Raw genomic sequence first — 14,433 nt, 5'->3', positions numbered from 1 at the left:
TTAAATATTTTTTTAATATTTTCCTAGGAATCAAACACAAAGCATATGATTTTTCTTAAATAAAAACTCTCCAATCAATCTCTCCTCTTCCAGAACCGGCTGTAAATTAACATGATGGAATCCAGAAAAATAGTCCAAAAAATGAAGCATTATCCAGATGGTGGGGCACTAAATCAGAACGGCAATTATAAAGAAATAGTGGTGGTAGGACCAGCAGATTTTGTTCTCCAATAATAGCAGCGTTTGGTGGCAATAACTCCAACCAACCAAACCCCTAACGTTAAACAAATGCAAACCGTCCATTCAGTTTCATCATGTGATTCTACTGCATTCGAAGACAGACCATGAAAGGTTCGAACCACGTAATCTGACAGCTCAGACACACAGATTGGGAATCACCTGCTTCTGATCCTCCGGTTTTTCTCCTAAACCAGAGAACCTTTTCTTTTTTCTTTTTTTTTTTCTTGTTCAATTAAAGGGATTTTGTTTGGATGGTGGTGGGGACTAAAGGAGGTGATGTTATGGATGATGACGATGTTGGGGGTGTGGAACCGCCTTCCCATGGTGAAGTTTCCTTTGTTTCCTGCTCGATTTGCCTTGATTTGGTCACTGATAATGGAGAGAGATCGAGGGCTAAGCTGCAATGTGGCCATGAATTTCATCTTGGTAATTTAATGCATTCAATTTTGTTCTTGTTGGGTTTGGTTTGGATTTTTATTTTATTTTTTTTGGAATTTGGTTTTTGGGTTTTGTTTGTTGGGTGTGTGGGTGGTGGGTTTGGTCTGAATTTTTGGATTTTTATTGTGAATGAGTGGTTGAAATGGAGGTTTTTGGGATTTTTCTGCGTTGGATGAGTGGAATACGGTGACTCTGTAGGGCTAGTGTTGTTGCAATGGGTTTGAAATTTTTGGAATTTGGTTTCTGGATTTTTTTGTTGGGTGTGTGGGTGGTGGAGGGTTGTGGGTTTGGTTTCAATTTTGGTGTTTTAGTGAATGGATGTTTGAAATGGAGGGTTTTGGGGATTTTTGTGGGCTTGCTCAGCAGGATATGGCGGGTTTGTGGGTTGAGTGTTGTTGCATTGTTTTTCCAATCCAGCTTGGGTGTGAATCCCTATATGGGACTATTGTTTTCTTCTATTTGTGCAGTTTGGTTTCTGAGAAAAGCAGGGAAAAGGAACATACTACAATTCTGTCCATCATTTGTAACAAAGAGAAAACAAAACAGAACAAAACAGAAAAGAAAAACAGTGTCTCAACTAAGTGTATTTGGGGATTGGGGTGAGTTTCTGGGTTTTGTGGAATGAAAAACAACATAATACAGAAGATTTCTAGTCTGGTTTTCCTTTTTCCCCTGGTTTCTCAACAAATAGTAGTAGGTTTGAAGAAACAAATTTTTAGGGTAAGAGAACAGCTGGGAAATCTTAGGACTGGGCCTAATTGGCGAAAGTGCATTCGAGATCCTAAATTGGAAGCTTTGGTCATGTGAAGAAAATGTATGCTTTTGTGGTAGTAAGAACTAAAAATTGGGTGAAAGACCAAGAGAACATGGATGAATATCATAAAAGGGCATCTAGATTTTCACACTTCCGCTAGAAATATAACTTATGATGGGCTAAACTGGCATAGTAGGATTTATGTTGAACTCCTAACTTAGATGGAAACTTCGAAGTATGTGAATTCTTGTGGCAGACATGACGTGGCAAGAGTTTGGGCACGGGATATGTTTCTGACATGCTTATGCCTATCTCTAAGATACTACCTGACATTTATTAAAAAGAACAAATTCCTATCTCATTTTAAATGATGTTTTAAAAGGCTAAAGGCAGTCTTTAGGCGTTTGCTTAAATGAGGTGAGGTATAAGTCTCGCAATAGAACGAGGTGTAAGCCTCTAGTTCTAAAGATCTCATCCAAGGAATTGAAGTTAAGCTTGCATAGGTGCAAACATCAAAGGAGTCTTGAATACTAAGCCTTGTACATAGCGACTTTGGCCAAGAAAAACTAGAGAAAGAGTCACTATGGCTTTTGTAGTATTCCGGGTATCGTCTTTAGAAACTAACCTATGGAATTTGTCAAACTAGGTCTAAAGGATTACTTTAATCAAATTCTTTAAATTGAAAATGTTTGAAAATCTATTTGAATAAAATTAGATTTGCTAAATAAATTTAAATTAAAAATGCAAGATTTTCTTGATTTTTGATTCAAATGTTCAAGAATGGGGTTTCCACAATCCAACTTCGGGCTTAGGGTTTTAGGTTAAACAAGGGTATTTATTTGTGTAAATCTGGTGATATTCAAAAAGTGGGCTAAACGAGATCAACTTAAATAACTTAGAGTTGCATCCATCTCCTTATGTATAACATTTTATTTACTTTTGAATTATCTATTAAATGAATGGAATTGAGATTTTAGTTTACGTTTAGGATTTGTAGGCCTTTACCACTCCGTATGGATTTGCCTTAGGGAAGATAACAAGGGTTAAATCTTAGATAACTAGAATAAAGAATTATCAAGAATCTCTAGTATCAAGGAATGAACAATTGTATCATTCTCTAATTCAAACCAATCTAGGAGGGCATCTCTATTCTCATTAATTATGCCTTTAACCAATCATTCATTCCATTATTGAGTTCAATTTCCCATTGTTTTCTTGCAAGCCTTAACCCTAAGTTTTCATGCTTTACACTCCAAGAAAGCTTTTTAGCTTCTCATGGGTGTGTTATCACAAGCACAATCCGTTGAAGAAAGATAAAGAACCATTCTTGAAAATTAAAGAAATAAAAAACTATATATTAATTAATAATAATGGAAAAGAGAACAAACCAAAATTTGGACTCCGTTTTGTTCTTTCCAACAAAAAAAAGTCCAAAACTCCCTATAAAATCTAAAAATTGAGTTTTTATAGTTTCCACAAAAAAACCTAACACATGACACGTTCCTATTGACTACTTATTTTACAAATAATTACTTAAAAATGACTAAAAATAAAATAAAATCATGATTTCCAATCGCATGGGGCCCCACTTAGAGTGGATGGAGTGCCCACAACACAATTTCCAAGGTGGAGGAGGCGAAATCTCAAAGTGGCAGTGTATGATTTTGAAATTAGGGTCATTTCTAAAAGGATTCCAAAATCATAAGTTGAATTTCGAAATCATTTCGAAATGGTCCTTTAGTTCTATGCAATTGCCTTCAAATGGCCATAGCTTCTTTGTTTCAGCTCTGATTTGTACACCATTTGAAGCGTTGGACTCCTGATTTCCTGAGCTTCGAAATAATATATAGCTTGCACAAAATTAATCTCGGAAAGTCTTTCAAAATTCACTTTAAAGTGAAGGTATGTGCTACTACCAGATTTTGAATTCCAATTCCCATGTATGAACTTTAAGCTATGGCCTTCGACCTTTTTTCTTGTCTTTGCTTGCTCTCCAAATCTTTCCATAGTCTTCATTTCTCATCTATCATGTTATGAATTACTCCATTTTCATTTGTTGCAACTCTCATCATGCTTGAGAACTCTTGGAGCTCCTTGTATGCACATTAAGCTCCTTCGCTATCATGGGTGAAAGATATTCTTGTGACTTGCATCATTTTCATCTCTTAAACCTGGATTTTAGCTTAAGATATACGTTAGACTCATGGCTAAGGTCTTAGCAACAATTTGAGTTAAGCCTTTTTATTATATAATTTGCTCTCTAATTATGCCATTAGAGCACAATTTGTGACTCTAATCAATATGTCAGGCTCTCTGGACTGGGTTGAAGAAAGAAGGGAGGACGTTTGTGTAAAGATGGCCACTTGTCAACAAATGGTGTCTAAAGATCACAACAAGAAGGCTTGAGGCAGATTCTACACATTGGGGACCTAGTTCTCAAGCAAGTTTTTATGAGTACACTAGATCCTAAGGAAGGAAAGTTAAGGTTGAATTAGAAAGGTCCATATTAGGTTTGCAATGAGGCCAACCTAGAGTATACTGACTACAAACTCTATCTAGTGAATAGTTCATGAGGCCATGGAATATTGTAAACTTAAAACATATTATTTTTAGTTTTTTTTGCAGCGAATCCTTGAGTTGTTTCATAGTCAACTTTTCTTAAGTTGCTTTTTTAGTGGTTGCTTGCAATAGTGTTAATAAAGGTTGACAGTAAATAATTCTGTCAATGACAACTTGACTGCTTGATGGATTATGAGTTTGTCCCTTTATCATTTGACCTAATCCTTTGCTAGCTTTTCTTAATTTAATCACTTGATATTTTATAATTTAGGCATAATGTAGTCTAGTTAACAGATTAAAATTTCGTCAAGATGGTAGACAGCTGAATATTCTATTATTTTATAGAAGTTGACAGAGCAAGAATCTGACAAACACAAAATATGCATCTAAGGCATCATATCATAGAAGGTAGAAAGAAGAAGATATATATCAAAAGTTGAAAGATACATGCATATAGACAGTTATTAAGGTATCTTAAAAGCAAAAGACTCTCATAAATAAAGGTACCAACTATACAGGTAGTTAAAGAGACAAAGGCCTAAGAAGTACCATAAAAAGAGTGGATCCAAGTGAAAGTAAACAAAAGAGAATTCAATAAGCATCCAAAAAATATTAATTGACATGCCCCATTTTCCTACAACTTGGGCAATACATAGTTAATGGATTGTGTAATCAAGAGACAAAAACTATCCCACATAGGGGATCTAAAGAGAAGCCAACTTCGTTTCTCAATTGGTGTTGTGATCTCCCTCTGTATTCTCAATGACACTTTTAACAGCAACCCCTTCCTATCCTTTTATATTTGCTTCTAAGGAAGGTGGAATATCATACTTCATATAACATTCCTCATATCCAATAATGTATCCTAATTGTTGAAATTGTTGGATGAACAAGTCCCCCATTTTGAGAATTTCTTCTTTCTTTTTCTCAAACTTAGTGGAAGCATTCACTAACTTTTTCTAGAACCTTTCATTTTCTCTTAATATTTCTAAGGATCTGTCCTACAAATCCATAAATTTCTTTTTCATAGCACTTGCTTTCTCTTTCAATTTTAAACAACTTTCTTCTACCACTTTTCTTCCCTCCCCAAACTTGGTTAAAAGAGCCTCCTTGTTGGCTACCAGCTTATCCTTAGTCAGGTGCTTCACTTCATGGTTCATCAACTTTGAAAACCTATGTGTAAATATGACAAGGATTTGCAATCCAATTAGTGACTAGAAAGAATGAAGACAAGAAGTTTTATGATGTGATTGTTTGGTTATTGTGAATGACCTTATTGGTAGCCCTGTTGAAGCCAGTGCTATTGGTTGATAAAGAAATATTTTTCAGTCTCCCCCTATACTCTTCCTCTAGGGACATAGGACTAGCTACAACTTCAGGAGAGGAAGAGCTAAGGATGGATTCAAACAGCTTTGCCAACTTGATGTTGCCTTAAGAACCTTCTTTCCATGCACTCCTCAGGTTAGGGAGCTTTCTTCAGTCTGTGCTCTTTGTTGTGGGGGTGACACAATTTACTGGTTTCTGTCATTTGAGATTTCTATTGGATCGGTGGGAGAAGATATAAGGATCACCTCATCAGGAGTTCCAGTCAGTGTAGAGTTTCTAGTCCTTTTTTCTCCCAACACTTGAGTGCTTAGCTGCCTACTCATGCCCCCCATTACCTCCTGGCTTCTTATTAGGATGTTGCTGGACTGTATGTCTGTCATAATTGGGCGAAGAAATTTCTCCATTTCCATCAGGCTGATGTCTTCTAAAGGAGTTATGTAATCTAATGAATCTAGAACCTTGAATTTTGGCAAGCACTATTTTTTGTGGTGCAGAGGTTTTCAATTCTCAAAGTTTGTCGAGTTGGTGGGTGGAAAGTGTCCGAGAGCTCTATTAATTAATTTCCTTCTGAGGAAGCAGGCGTCCTCTCTTCTTGACTTCTTGAGGGCTTCCACTAATACTTTCACACATTCATTGCTAATCAAGTAGCAAAAGTGTCCATGCTACTCTGAACATCCGACAAGTTTGTTAGTGTACTACTCTATTTTAAAAAAATAAAAGGAAGAAGTTGAATACTTTATGAATGGGAAACACCTAATTAGTTGGCCACATATCCTCGAAATATCCCATAACTTCTCATCTCTAGAGTCAAATTCCTAATCCCTGGTTACTTTGATGTATTTGTTCTCCCAACCTTTGTTGCGGTCATGGAAATTGAGAACCAGAGACTGGGACCTCTTCAGAGGAGAGGGGAAGTAGGTTCTTTCCTTGTCCATCTTTAAAATGTACACAAATAATATCTTGCCTAATCTAACATCTAAGTTATGCTAGTGATTGTGTGCTAGGCACCTGGTTAGTGACCTGATCATGTTGGAATGGATTTGGCAGGTGTGGAGTTGAAAGAAGTAGAGGACACATAAGGGGATGAAAAGGCAACCTCAACCCTGCCTGGAAGTGGGAATAGTGCAGGGTTATCTTGTTATGGTCATCCACCTCAAGTTGGGGTTTTCAGAGTGGGAAAGTAGATGGACATGGACTCTCTTATGGTATTGTATAGAAAATGAAACATGGCTTTGGGGGTGTCTTGGTTGGAGGGGGGCCATCATGGTAAATGAAAAAGGACTGAATGGATACATGATAAGGTATTTGAGAAGTTAGTAAGAGATACTACCAAGGCAACACCAAATGTTAAAGGGGACAATTAGAAAATAGGAGAGGAGCCAACAAAGATCCTAGGAGATAATCGGTGTACAAGGATATGAAGAGGAACCTAAAAATTAAGAAAAAGGTAGAAATCAAAAGGAAAAGTATGGGTCCTGATAAATAATAAAAAAAAAAAAAAGGAAAAGTATGGGCAGATCATGAGATACAATGACAAAAAAACGAAAATGATGAAGAAAGTGCCCCTAGTACCAGAAATATAGATAGAAGAGAGAAGGGAGAGTTTGGAAGAAGCGAGTAGGAAAGTGGAGATAAGAATCTTTGATGATACCAAATTAGCGGATCAAGCTATTTTACGGTCTTTTTTGTACATGTTTTCAGATTGGGTTAGGGTGCATGTGGATTGTACATCATGGTCCATTTTCAATTTCATTGATTGGTTGGGATGTAAGTAAGGGATTTTTTTTGCTAATCCTTTTCTTTTTGGCTTTGTTGCCTTGTATACATCGTGTATACTTTCAGGTGTACTTCAGGCTTTCTTAATACAATTGATTTTAATTATCAAAAAAAAAAAAAAAAAGTGGAGATAAGACAACTTTGGTTCAGCAGGTAGGGGTGCTAGCAATGTTAGCAGCAAGAGAGGAGGGGAAGAAGAAGAAGCATAAGCCACTGGTGAGACCTCTTTTTATAGCTCTCTTGGTGATAGTTTGATATCGAAATGTTGGTTTGTAGAACCACCAATGATGGCACCCCAGAAATCAAGGGGGAAGGTCTTAAAGAAGCATTTCAAATTTTAAGATTGGGCATCTTGAAAAAGGTGAACCTCTTGGAATGGTGGCGACACAATAATGAAGGGTCACCTTTAAGGGCAGATCTTACATGCGCATCATGAGAGTAAAGATATGTCAAACTTGCCACTGTACACATGGCACACATCATCCAATTGAAAGGGGGGAGTAGTGTGATAATGCTTTGTTGGTGTTCTTATTAGGCAACCATGACTCCATTTGTCAACTATGCCATTTGCCTACTTGACATGTGGATGTCAACCGGGTGCAATTGGGAAGTTAACAACTGAACTGGGTATTTCTCCAAGTGGGCCCCCCATGTGACACTCAAATAGGAATGACAGTTGTGGAGCTACTGGATAAGGATGACATGTGCCCCTTTGTGGAGAATATTTAGGAGCAAATTCTCATGTTCTAGTAATGGCTTAGATTATGGTTTATAGAAAGGAAATTTAAGGCAAAGACTTCTGCACTCCCAATATTTTACACTCTGAGAATTTTGTCTCCTACATTAAAGTTTCACTTGAGTTAATTAGATTATTCTCTTGAATATTTAAAATAAGCATTAAAGTAGATGCAAATATCTTTGTAGTTGCTATTGGGTGACTACCATTAGAGTTCCAAGAGATGACTCCTTCAAAGTAAATAATAAAGTTGCTTTTCATATACTTGTAATTCAAAAGTTATGATGGTTGTTTTCTGGTATTAAGCATGCTTTGTTTCTGCAACCAGTCATGTAAAAAATTTGTGGTTTAAGTGTGATACAAAATGGGTGATTATTGAGCGTAAGAGTTAAATGATGAAGCTGCTTTTCGTATATTTGTAGTTCAAAAGTTATGATGGCTTCTTTCTAGTATTAAGCATGGTTTATTTCTGCAACCGGTCATAAAAAATTTGTGGTTTAGTGTGCCAAATGGCCTGTTATATGAAGTGATCACAAACAGTATGATCTTACATATGATGAATATACACTTGCACAGATGTTCATATATGATTATAGACTCAAATAGATGTTTAGCTGTGCCAGTGTTTATCCCTTCACATATTTAAGACAGGTTTTTTTTTTCTATCTTAAAATTTATATGATATGGCATCACATGATAAACTATGTTGACTGTGTTGGTTTCTTTTTAGGATATTGATGTTTTTTTATCTCACTTCATCAATAACATAGTCCACCTAAAAGACCTATAAAAAAATGACATATTCCACCTAAAAGAATGCATTCATATGTTTTACTGTTTTGTAAAATATAACTAATCATGTAAAGGTTGTGGTCATTGATTTTTAATGATAAACTTAGTTCTCTTATTGTTATGTATTATACAGATTGCATTGGTTCTGCATTCAATATGAAAGGGGCAATGCAATGCCCCAACTGCCGAAAGATTGAGAGAGGTCGGTGGTTATTTGCAAATGGCTCTGCTCGTTCATTTCCTGAGTTTAGCATGGATGACTGGACTCCTGATGAAGAGACATATGATTTCAATTATTCTGAAATGGTAAAAGGCAGTTACTAATTAAGTTTTCCGTTTTAATCCAATCTTAACTGTTTGTCTAGAAGTACATTCCATCCCTGTTAAGAGGAACCTTTGAAATAGTCTGTTTATGCAAATCAGTATGGTGACATAATGAATTCAGAAATGGCATTCCCTTACAATTGACATCTGCATAATGATGCAGACAAAAATTGGAACATTATCCATGTTAATGTCAATGATGACTTCTGCAGTTCTCCCTTATGCAATAAAGGGTTTCAGATATTGATACATGGGAGAAATAATGATTTTCAAATTTTCAGTATTAAAAAAAGGTCTAGGTGCCTTCCAATAGGAGGAGGAATCACTTTGTTGAATTAGTACTTTGAGCAGCCTACCAATTTGCTTCTTGTTCTTTTTCGTTATTCCTAAGTCGGTGGCTAAAATATTAGAAAAAATCCAAAGGGACTTCCTTTGGAGAGGAGGGGCTTTGGAGAAAAAACCTCATCTAGTGAATTGGTCAACGATTTGCAAAGATAGAAAAATAGGGAGTCTTGGTATTAAGGATTTGTCCACTATTAATATAGCTCTTTTGGGTAAATGATGTTGGAGATTCACCTTGAAAAGGATATGCTTTGGAGAAAACTTATATTGGGAAAGTTTGTAAAAGACCTAGGAGTTGGTGCTCTCAAGAGGGGAGAGAGTTATGGAGTAGGCTTGTGGAAGTCAATCAAAAAAGGATGGTGAAGTTTTAAGGCCAAAATAAAATAAGATTTGAGGTTGGCAACGGGAGAAGAGTCAAATTTTGGCATGACATGTGATGTGATGATATACCTTTAAAGGACTCTTTTCCTTCATTATTCACCCTGGCAGCTACTAAGGAGGCATGGGTGGAAGATGTTCGGGAGGTAGAAGGAGGGATGGTCACTTAGAACCCTTGCTTCTCAAGAAGTTTTCATGATTGGGAGATGGATGCTGTCCAGAATTTTATTCGAAAACTTGATGAGTTTGGGAGAATTAGAGATGGGGAGGATAAAGTGATTTGGAGGGCTAGCAAGAGTGGGGTATTCTCTGTGTGGTCTTTCTTTGTTGCATTGGAAGTAGAGGGTGAAGTGACTTTCCCCCCAAAGATACTATGGGGATCTTGGGCATCTACCAAAATGGTTTTTTTTTTTGCATGGAAAGCGACTTGGGGACAGATCCTAACTATAGACCAACTCAAGAGGAGAGGATGGGTTTTGGCAGGTTTTTGTTGTATGTGCAAAGATGCAGATGAATCGGTAGACCATCTTCTCATCCATTGCGGAATAGCTAGAAAGTTATAGCACTTTCTCTTCTCTTTTTTTGGCATCTTGTTAAGGATTTGTTAATAGGTTGGCATGATAACTTTATGGGCAAGAAGAGAAGGAAGGTTTGGAGAACAACCCCTCTTTGCCTTTTGTGGACAATTTGGAAGGAACAAAACCAAAGAACCTTTGAAGGGGACCAATGCAATATTCAAGCTCTTAAGGATTCCCTAATTACTAATCTATATTTTTGGTCTCAAGGGTTTCTTCTTGGTGATGGTTAGAGAGTTCCACGGTCTTTGTTAGATTTTATAGATTGGTTGTGCTCCAAGTCTTAAAGTAGGGTTGTAGTTATGGTGGCTGGTTTTTGTTCCTCATTTGTATACTTCTAGTATACAGTGTTCACCACATTAGTTTGACACTTTTTTCTATATATATTTATATACTCTTATTTGCCTATCAAAAGAAAAAAAAAAGTCTAGGTGCCAAAAGATGACCTGTAATTTACGCTTACTGAAGAAGCCCCCTATTAAACAAGTGATGATATGCTAAAATTAACATGTAATAGAACCCTAAATGAGGCAATTCTCACATCTAGAGGCAATCTTCACATAGGTTTTATTTGGCGCAATGGGAAGGGGCCTGAACCTTTGATTGTTCACTCCTCAGAGGAAGAACTATAGAGTTTTGAAAATAATTTGAGAAACTGCCATCCGGAAAACCATCATTCGCAAGTAGCAATAGCTGGTATCCAATCCCTCATCAGTGCTGAAGGTCACTTTCAATTTTCATTGCCAATTCAAAACCTGCTTCAGCACTCCCTTGCATTTGGGGATAGTATGATTAAATTTACATTTTTCCTAAATTTGACTTGGGGCATCAATTTTTCCCTAAAAAATATGAGGGGTTGTTTAATAATTCCACCTTTTGTGAATGATGATCATATCTTGCTTTGAGATACAATTAGAAGTACATTGTCTAGAATGCATGTGCTTTAGATTTCTTTTAAATCAAGCTCGTGCTATCCTATCATTTGAAAAAACTAAATTTATTGTTAAGCTATATCAAAATTGACCATTAGCAGTCCTTTAGTGAGTATAAATCTTTCTACCATTTTATGTTTCTATTGAAGCAATTGTACATTTATTTTTCTGTACTTTTTCTGTACATATATTTTATGTATCTATTGAAGCTATTTGTGTTTATTGACAGACACTCTGGATTTTACCTCATGGATAACACTTGTGTCATTCATCTTTTTTACAGCCATTTAGAGTGCAATGGTGTCCATTTAGTGGATTTACACAAGTTCGTTCATCTTTTGAGTAAGCACAGATGGACTTGCATTTGAGTTACTTTCTCCTACATTTTCTATGTTGATTTGCAAGTGCTCCTGTTTCACATCGAATAACATCACTTCTGGTGGGAGTTTGCAAGCTTTATTTGTTTACATGAGTATGCACTTTAACAATTCAAAATCTAGAGCATTATTGTGTCTCTAGATATGGTCATCCTTCTACTATTTATTCTTTGTTTCTTCAATGTTCAAGATTTAGTAAATTGATAACTAATTTAGTAGAACTACTTGTGTAGTACCAGGATTGCATGATCATGTTGGAAATTTATTAAATTTGCAAATCTCTACTGGACCCAATTTTATGTCTTTATTTGACCTTCTCTTCCTTGCTGGTTTGCTGCCTGCTTCATAATGCTTTCAATTTTATTTTGGTTGCTCTTCTGGCATTTCTAATCGCTTCATGCTTATGGAGTTCCTAAGTCTCACCCCTGCGTTAAGTGCAATATATTCCATTCTTGTATCACACCTCACATTTTTTTATTTTTTTTATTTTTATTTCTTTCCTTTTTAACATGCCACTCCTCAAAAGGAAAAGGAAAAAAAGAAAAAGAAAAAGAAAAAGAAAAAACGCTTTTTTGTGTTGGATAGCATATGGATCTGTATAACTTCGGTGAGTATCAATGCAGATTCTTTTTGAAATGATTGCTCATGGGGGTTCTCTTAAATTATAAGTGGAATATTTTCCCTTTTGATATTACTGCTGCAACTTCCTTTATGGATTCTGAAAATAACTGAGAGACATTGACTTCTTTTGGGAATCTTGTTTAAAGCTTCTATGTTTTGCTGAAACAAATTGGGCAGTCCCATAAATGTTATTGCTCGTTGCTGTTTCTGACCTTTTGATGCCTCAAATCTTTCAGGGAAGTGGAATCTCCATCAACTACACGTAAGTGTTTTCTTTTCTATTGGTTTCCTGATCAAAATTCAGTCGTGCCTTGGTGATTAAATATACAAGAAAGGAGTTTTTTTCCATGCAGATCATGACTTACAGGGACACCATGCCATATTATCTGAACATGCTGCTGCATCATCTGCAGCTCATTCATATGTTGCTTACTTTGGACCCATTCCACCCACCCACTCAAACTCCTCTGAAAGTGTTGATGATCTGAACTTCAATCATCACTGGAATAGCCTCTCTGCACACAGTGAGATCTTTTCTTCCCATGCTTTTCCTGCTATTGATATCCAATATCAAAGTTGGGGTCATCATTCCCCTCCCTTCTCACCAACCAGCAGCCATATTAACGGTGCTGAACAGGCTCCAGCTCTACCTGCAACACTGAGATCTATGAGAGGTGAATCTGATGCTATGACAAGGTCTGGATCTTTTGTGCATCCATTGCTCTTCGGTCCTGGGTAAGCTCTAATCAGTTCGGAATATCTATCTTTTTTTTTTCTTGGTGTTGGGATGTACATGATGTTTCATCTTTTTGTGTTAAATGCAAAATGAGTTGTAAATGTTTTTTGGTTGCAAGATTCATTGAACAGGGATTGCAAAAACTAGTTGAATGAATTTTCAAGAAAACCCACTTACATGCATACTTTGTTTAGCCATTAAAAATTGCAATCTTCGAAAAAAGCTGTGAACTATGTTCTTTTCATTCAACTATACATTATTCTGATATAGCATAGCCCGTTTTGATTCATTTTAGAAGAACACATGTTCAAATAACATGTTTGAGAAATCAACAAGGTTGTGCTTTATTAGAGCAATTAGATATTAATATGCATGCCTGTACTTTTCATAGGTCTGGTCATAGGGCTGGGAGTGCATTTGTCTCCTCAATTGTCCCTAATCATCCAGGAAACAGTGTTCTTCGAACCTATGAAAGAATCCATATCTCCCATGCCCTACCTCATCAACATCCACCTCCTAATTCTCCAGGCATGCCCACTTCTATTGTTCCTGGTGTCAGGAGATTCAATGGTCCAAGGGCCTTGCCTCCTGTAGTGCCAGCAGCCTCACAATCTGATCACAGTGCTGGTTTCTACATCTTTCCTCCTTCAGGAGCATCAATCCGAAACATACATGAGGCAGAAAACCCATCACTGAATCATTTTCATGCATGGGACTCAGGCTGGGGATCGTTTCATCAGGCTACCGGTGGCTCTGATTCTGGCAGCAGGTCTAGCAGCTTTTGGAGGCACTGGTCTTAGATGCCCACCAGGTTGGTTGAGAAAGTTTGTCAGTCAATTCATCCCAGCTTTTTGAAAACTTCTCATTTGAATTGCATCTGAACTTCTCAATTCCGGAACCAAAAAAATATATTTGACAATTGGTGAACAATTGTCTGTTCCTGTAAATTTCGGCAAACTTGTCCAGTCATATGGCCCTGGAATTTGGCTAAGGTAAGCTGGCAAAACACTTTTGTGGCAATCTTGTGGCCATGCAATGACATTTAATCCCTCTTTATAAAATATGTTTATATGGGATAACTTGAAATGGATGGTTCACAGTTGGGACAAGCTTTTTTCTGAATTTTCAACCAAATGCATTGGGTTTTGCTGGTCGTGGAATTTGAGAACATGACCATACTTGCATCTAAGGTTTTCACCATCTTGCTTATCAAGACAGCTAAAGTGGATTTTGTGTAATCACTTTTTAGCATTCAGTATTATTCAATTTCTATCAAGTTTTGTTCTGAAGTAATGTTAGGGTGAAACTCATGGAAGGCCAGATTGCCTATCCATAAATTTTTCTGAATTGAATACAACTTGTGAACTTAGTAGATAACATTGTTAAGAATAACAATTGCTTGTTGATAGTAACTGATGGATTGTGTTACCCACATGCTAACCTATTCAATTAGGTTGAAAATTTTGTTCCAGTATTGCACTAAATTTGATGCATTATACCTTTCAAGGGTTTGACCTGTTGCATTCT

The 14,433-nt window shown here is 36.6% G+C and overlaps 1 protein-coding gene across 3 annotated transcripts; it reads left to right on the top strand.

Annotated features, from left to right (window-relative positions):
• Window positions 1-37: 37 nt before the first annotated feature.
• On the top strand, window positions 38-13,992 carry LOC100267498 (E3 ubiquitin-protein ligase RFI2). Of its 3 annotated transcripts, XM_010653886.3 has the most exons (7): window positions 97-416; window positions 511-666; window positions 8,755-8,927; window positions 11,456-11,514; window positions 12,407-12,432; window positions 12,524-12,905; window positions 13,298-13,992. In XM_010653886.3, the coding sequence occupies exons 2-7, from the start codon at window positions 522-524 to the stop codon at window positions 13,704-13,706; spliced, it is 1,194 nt and encodes a 397-aa protein (XP_010652188.1). In that variant the 5' UTR covers window positions 97-416; window positions 511-521; the 3' UTR covers window positions 13,707-13,992. The 3 variants fall into 3 exon arrangements, with proteins under 3 accessions (XP_002268579.1, XP_019076528.1, XP_010652188.1); XM_002268543.4 differs by having other exon boundaries at window positions 38-666; XM_019220983.2 differs by having other exon boundaries at window positions 51-666; window positions 12,584-12,905.
• Window positions 13,993-14,433: the final 441 nt, after the last annotated feature.

This window comes from Vitis vinifera, chromosome 7 (assembly GCF_030704535.1).
Source record: "Vitis vinifera cultivar Pinot Noir 40024 chromosome 7, ASM3070453v1".
Taxonomy (NCBI): domain Eukaryota; kingdom Viridiplantae; phylum Streptophyta; class Magnoliopsida; order Vitales; family Vitaceae; genus Vitis; species Vitis vinifera.
This window is presented reverse-complemented; position numbering and strand designations above follow the sequence as displayed.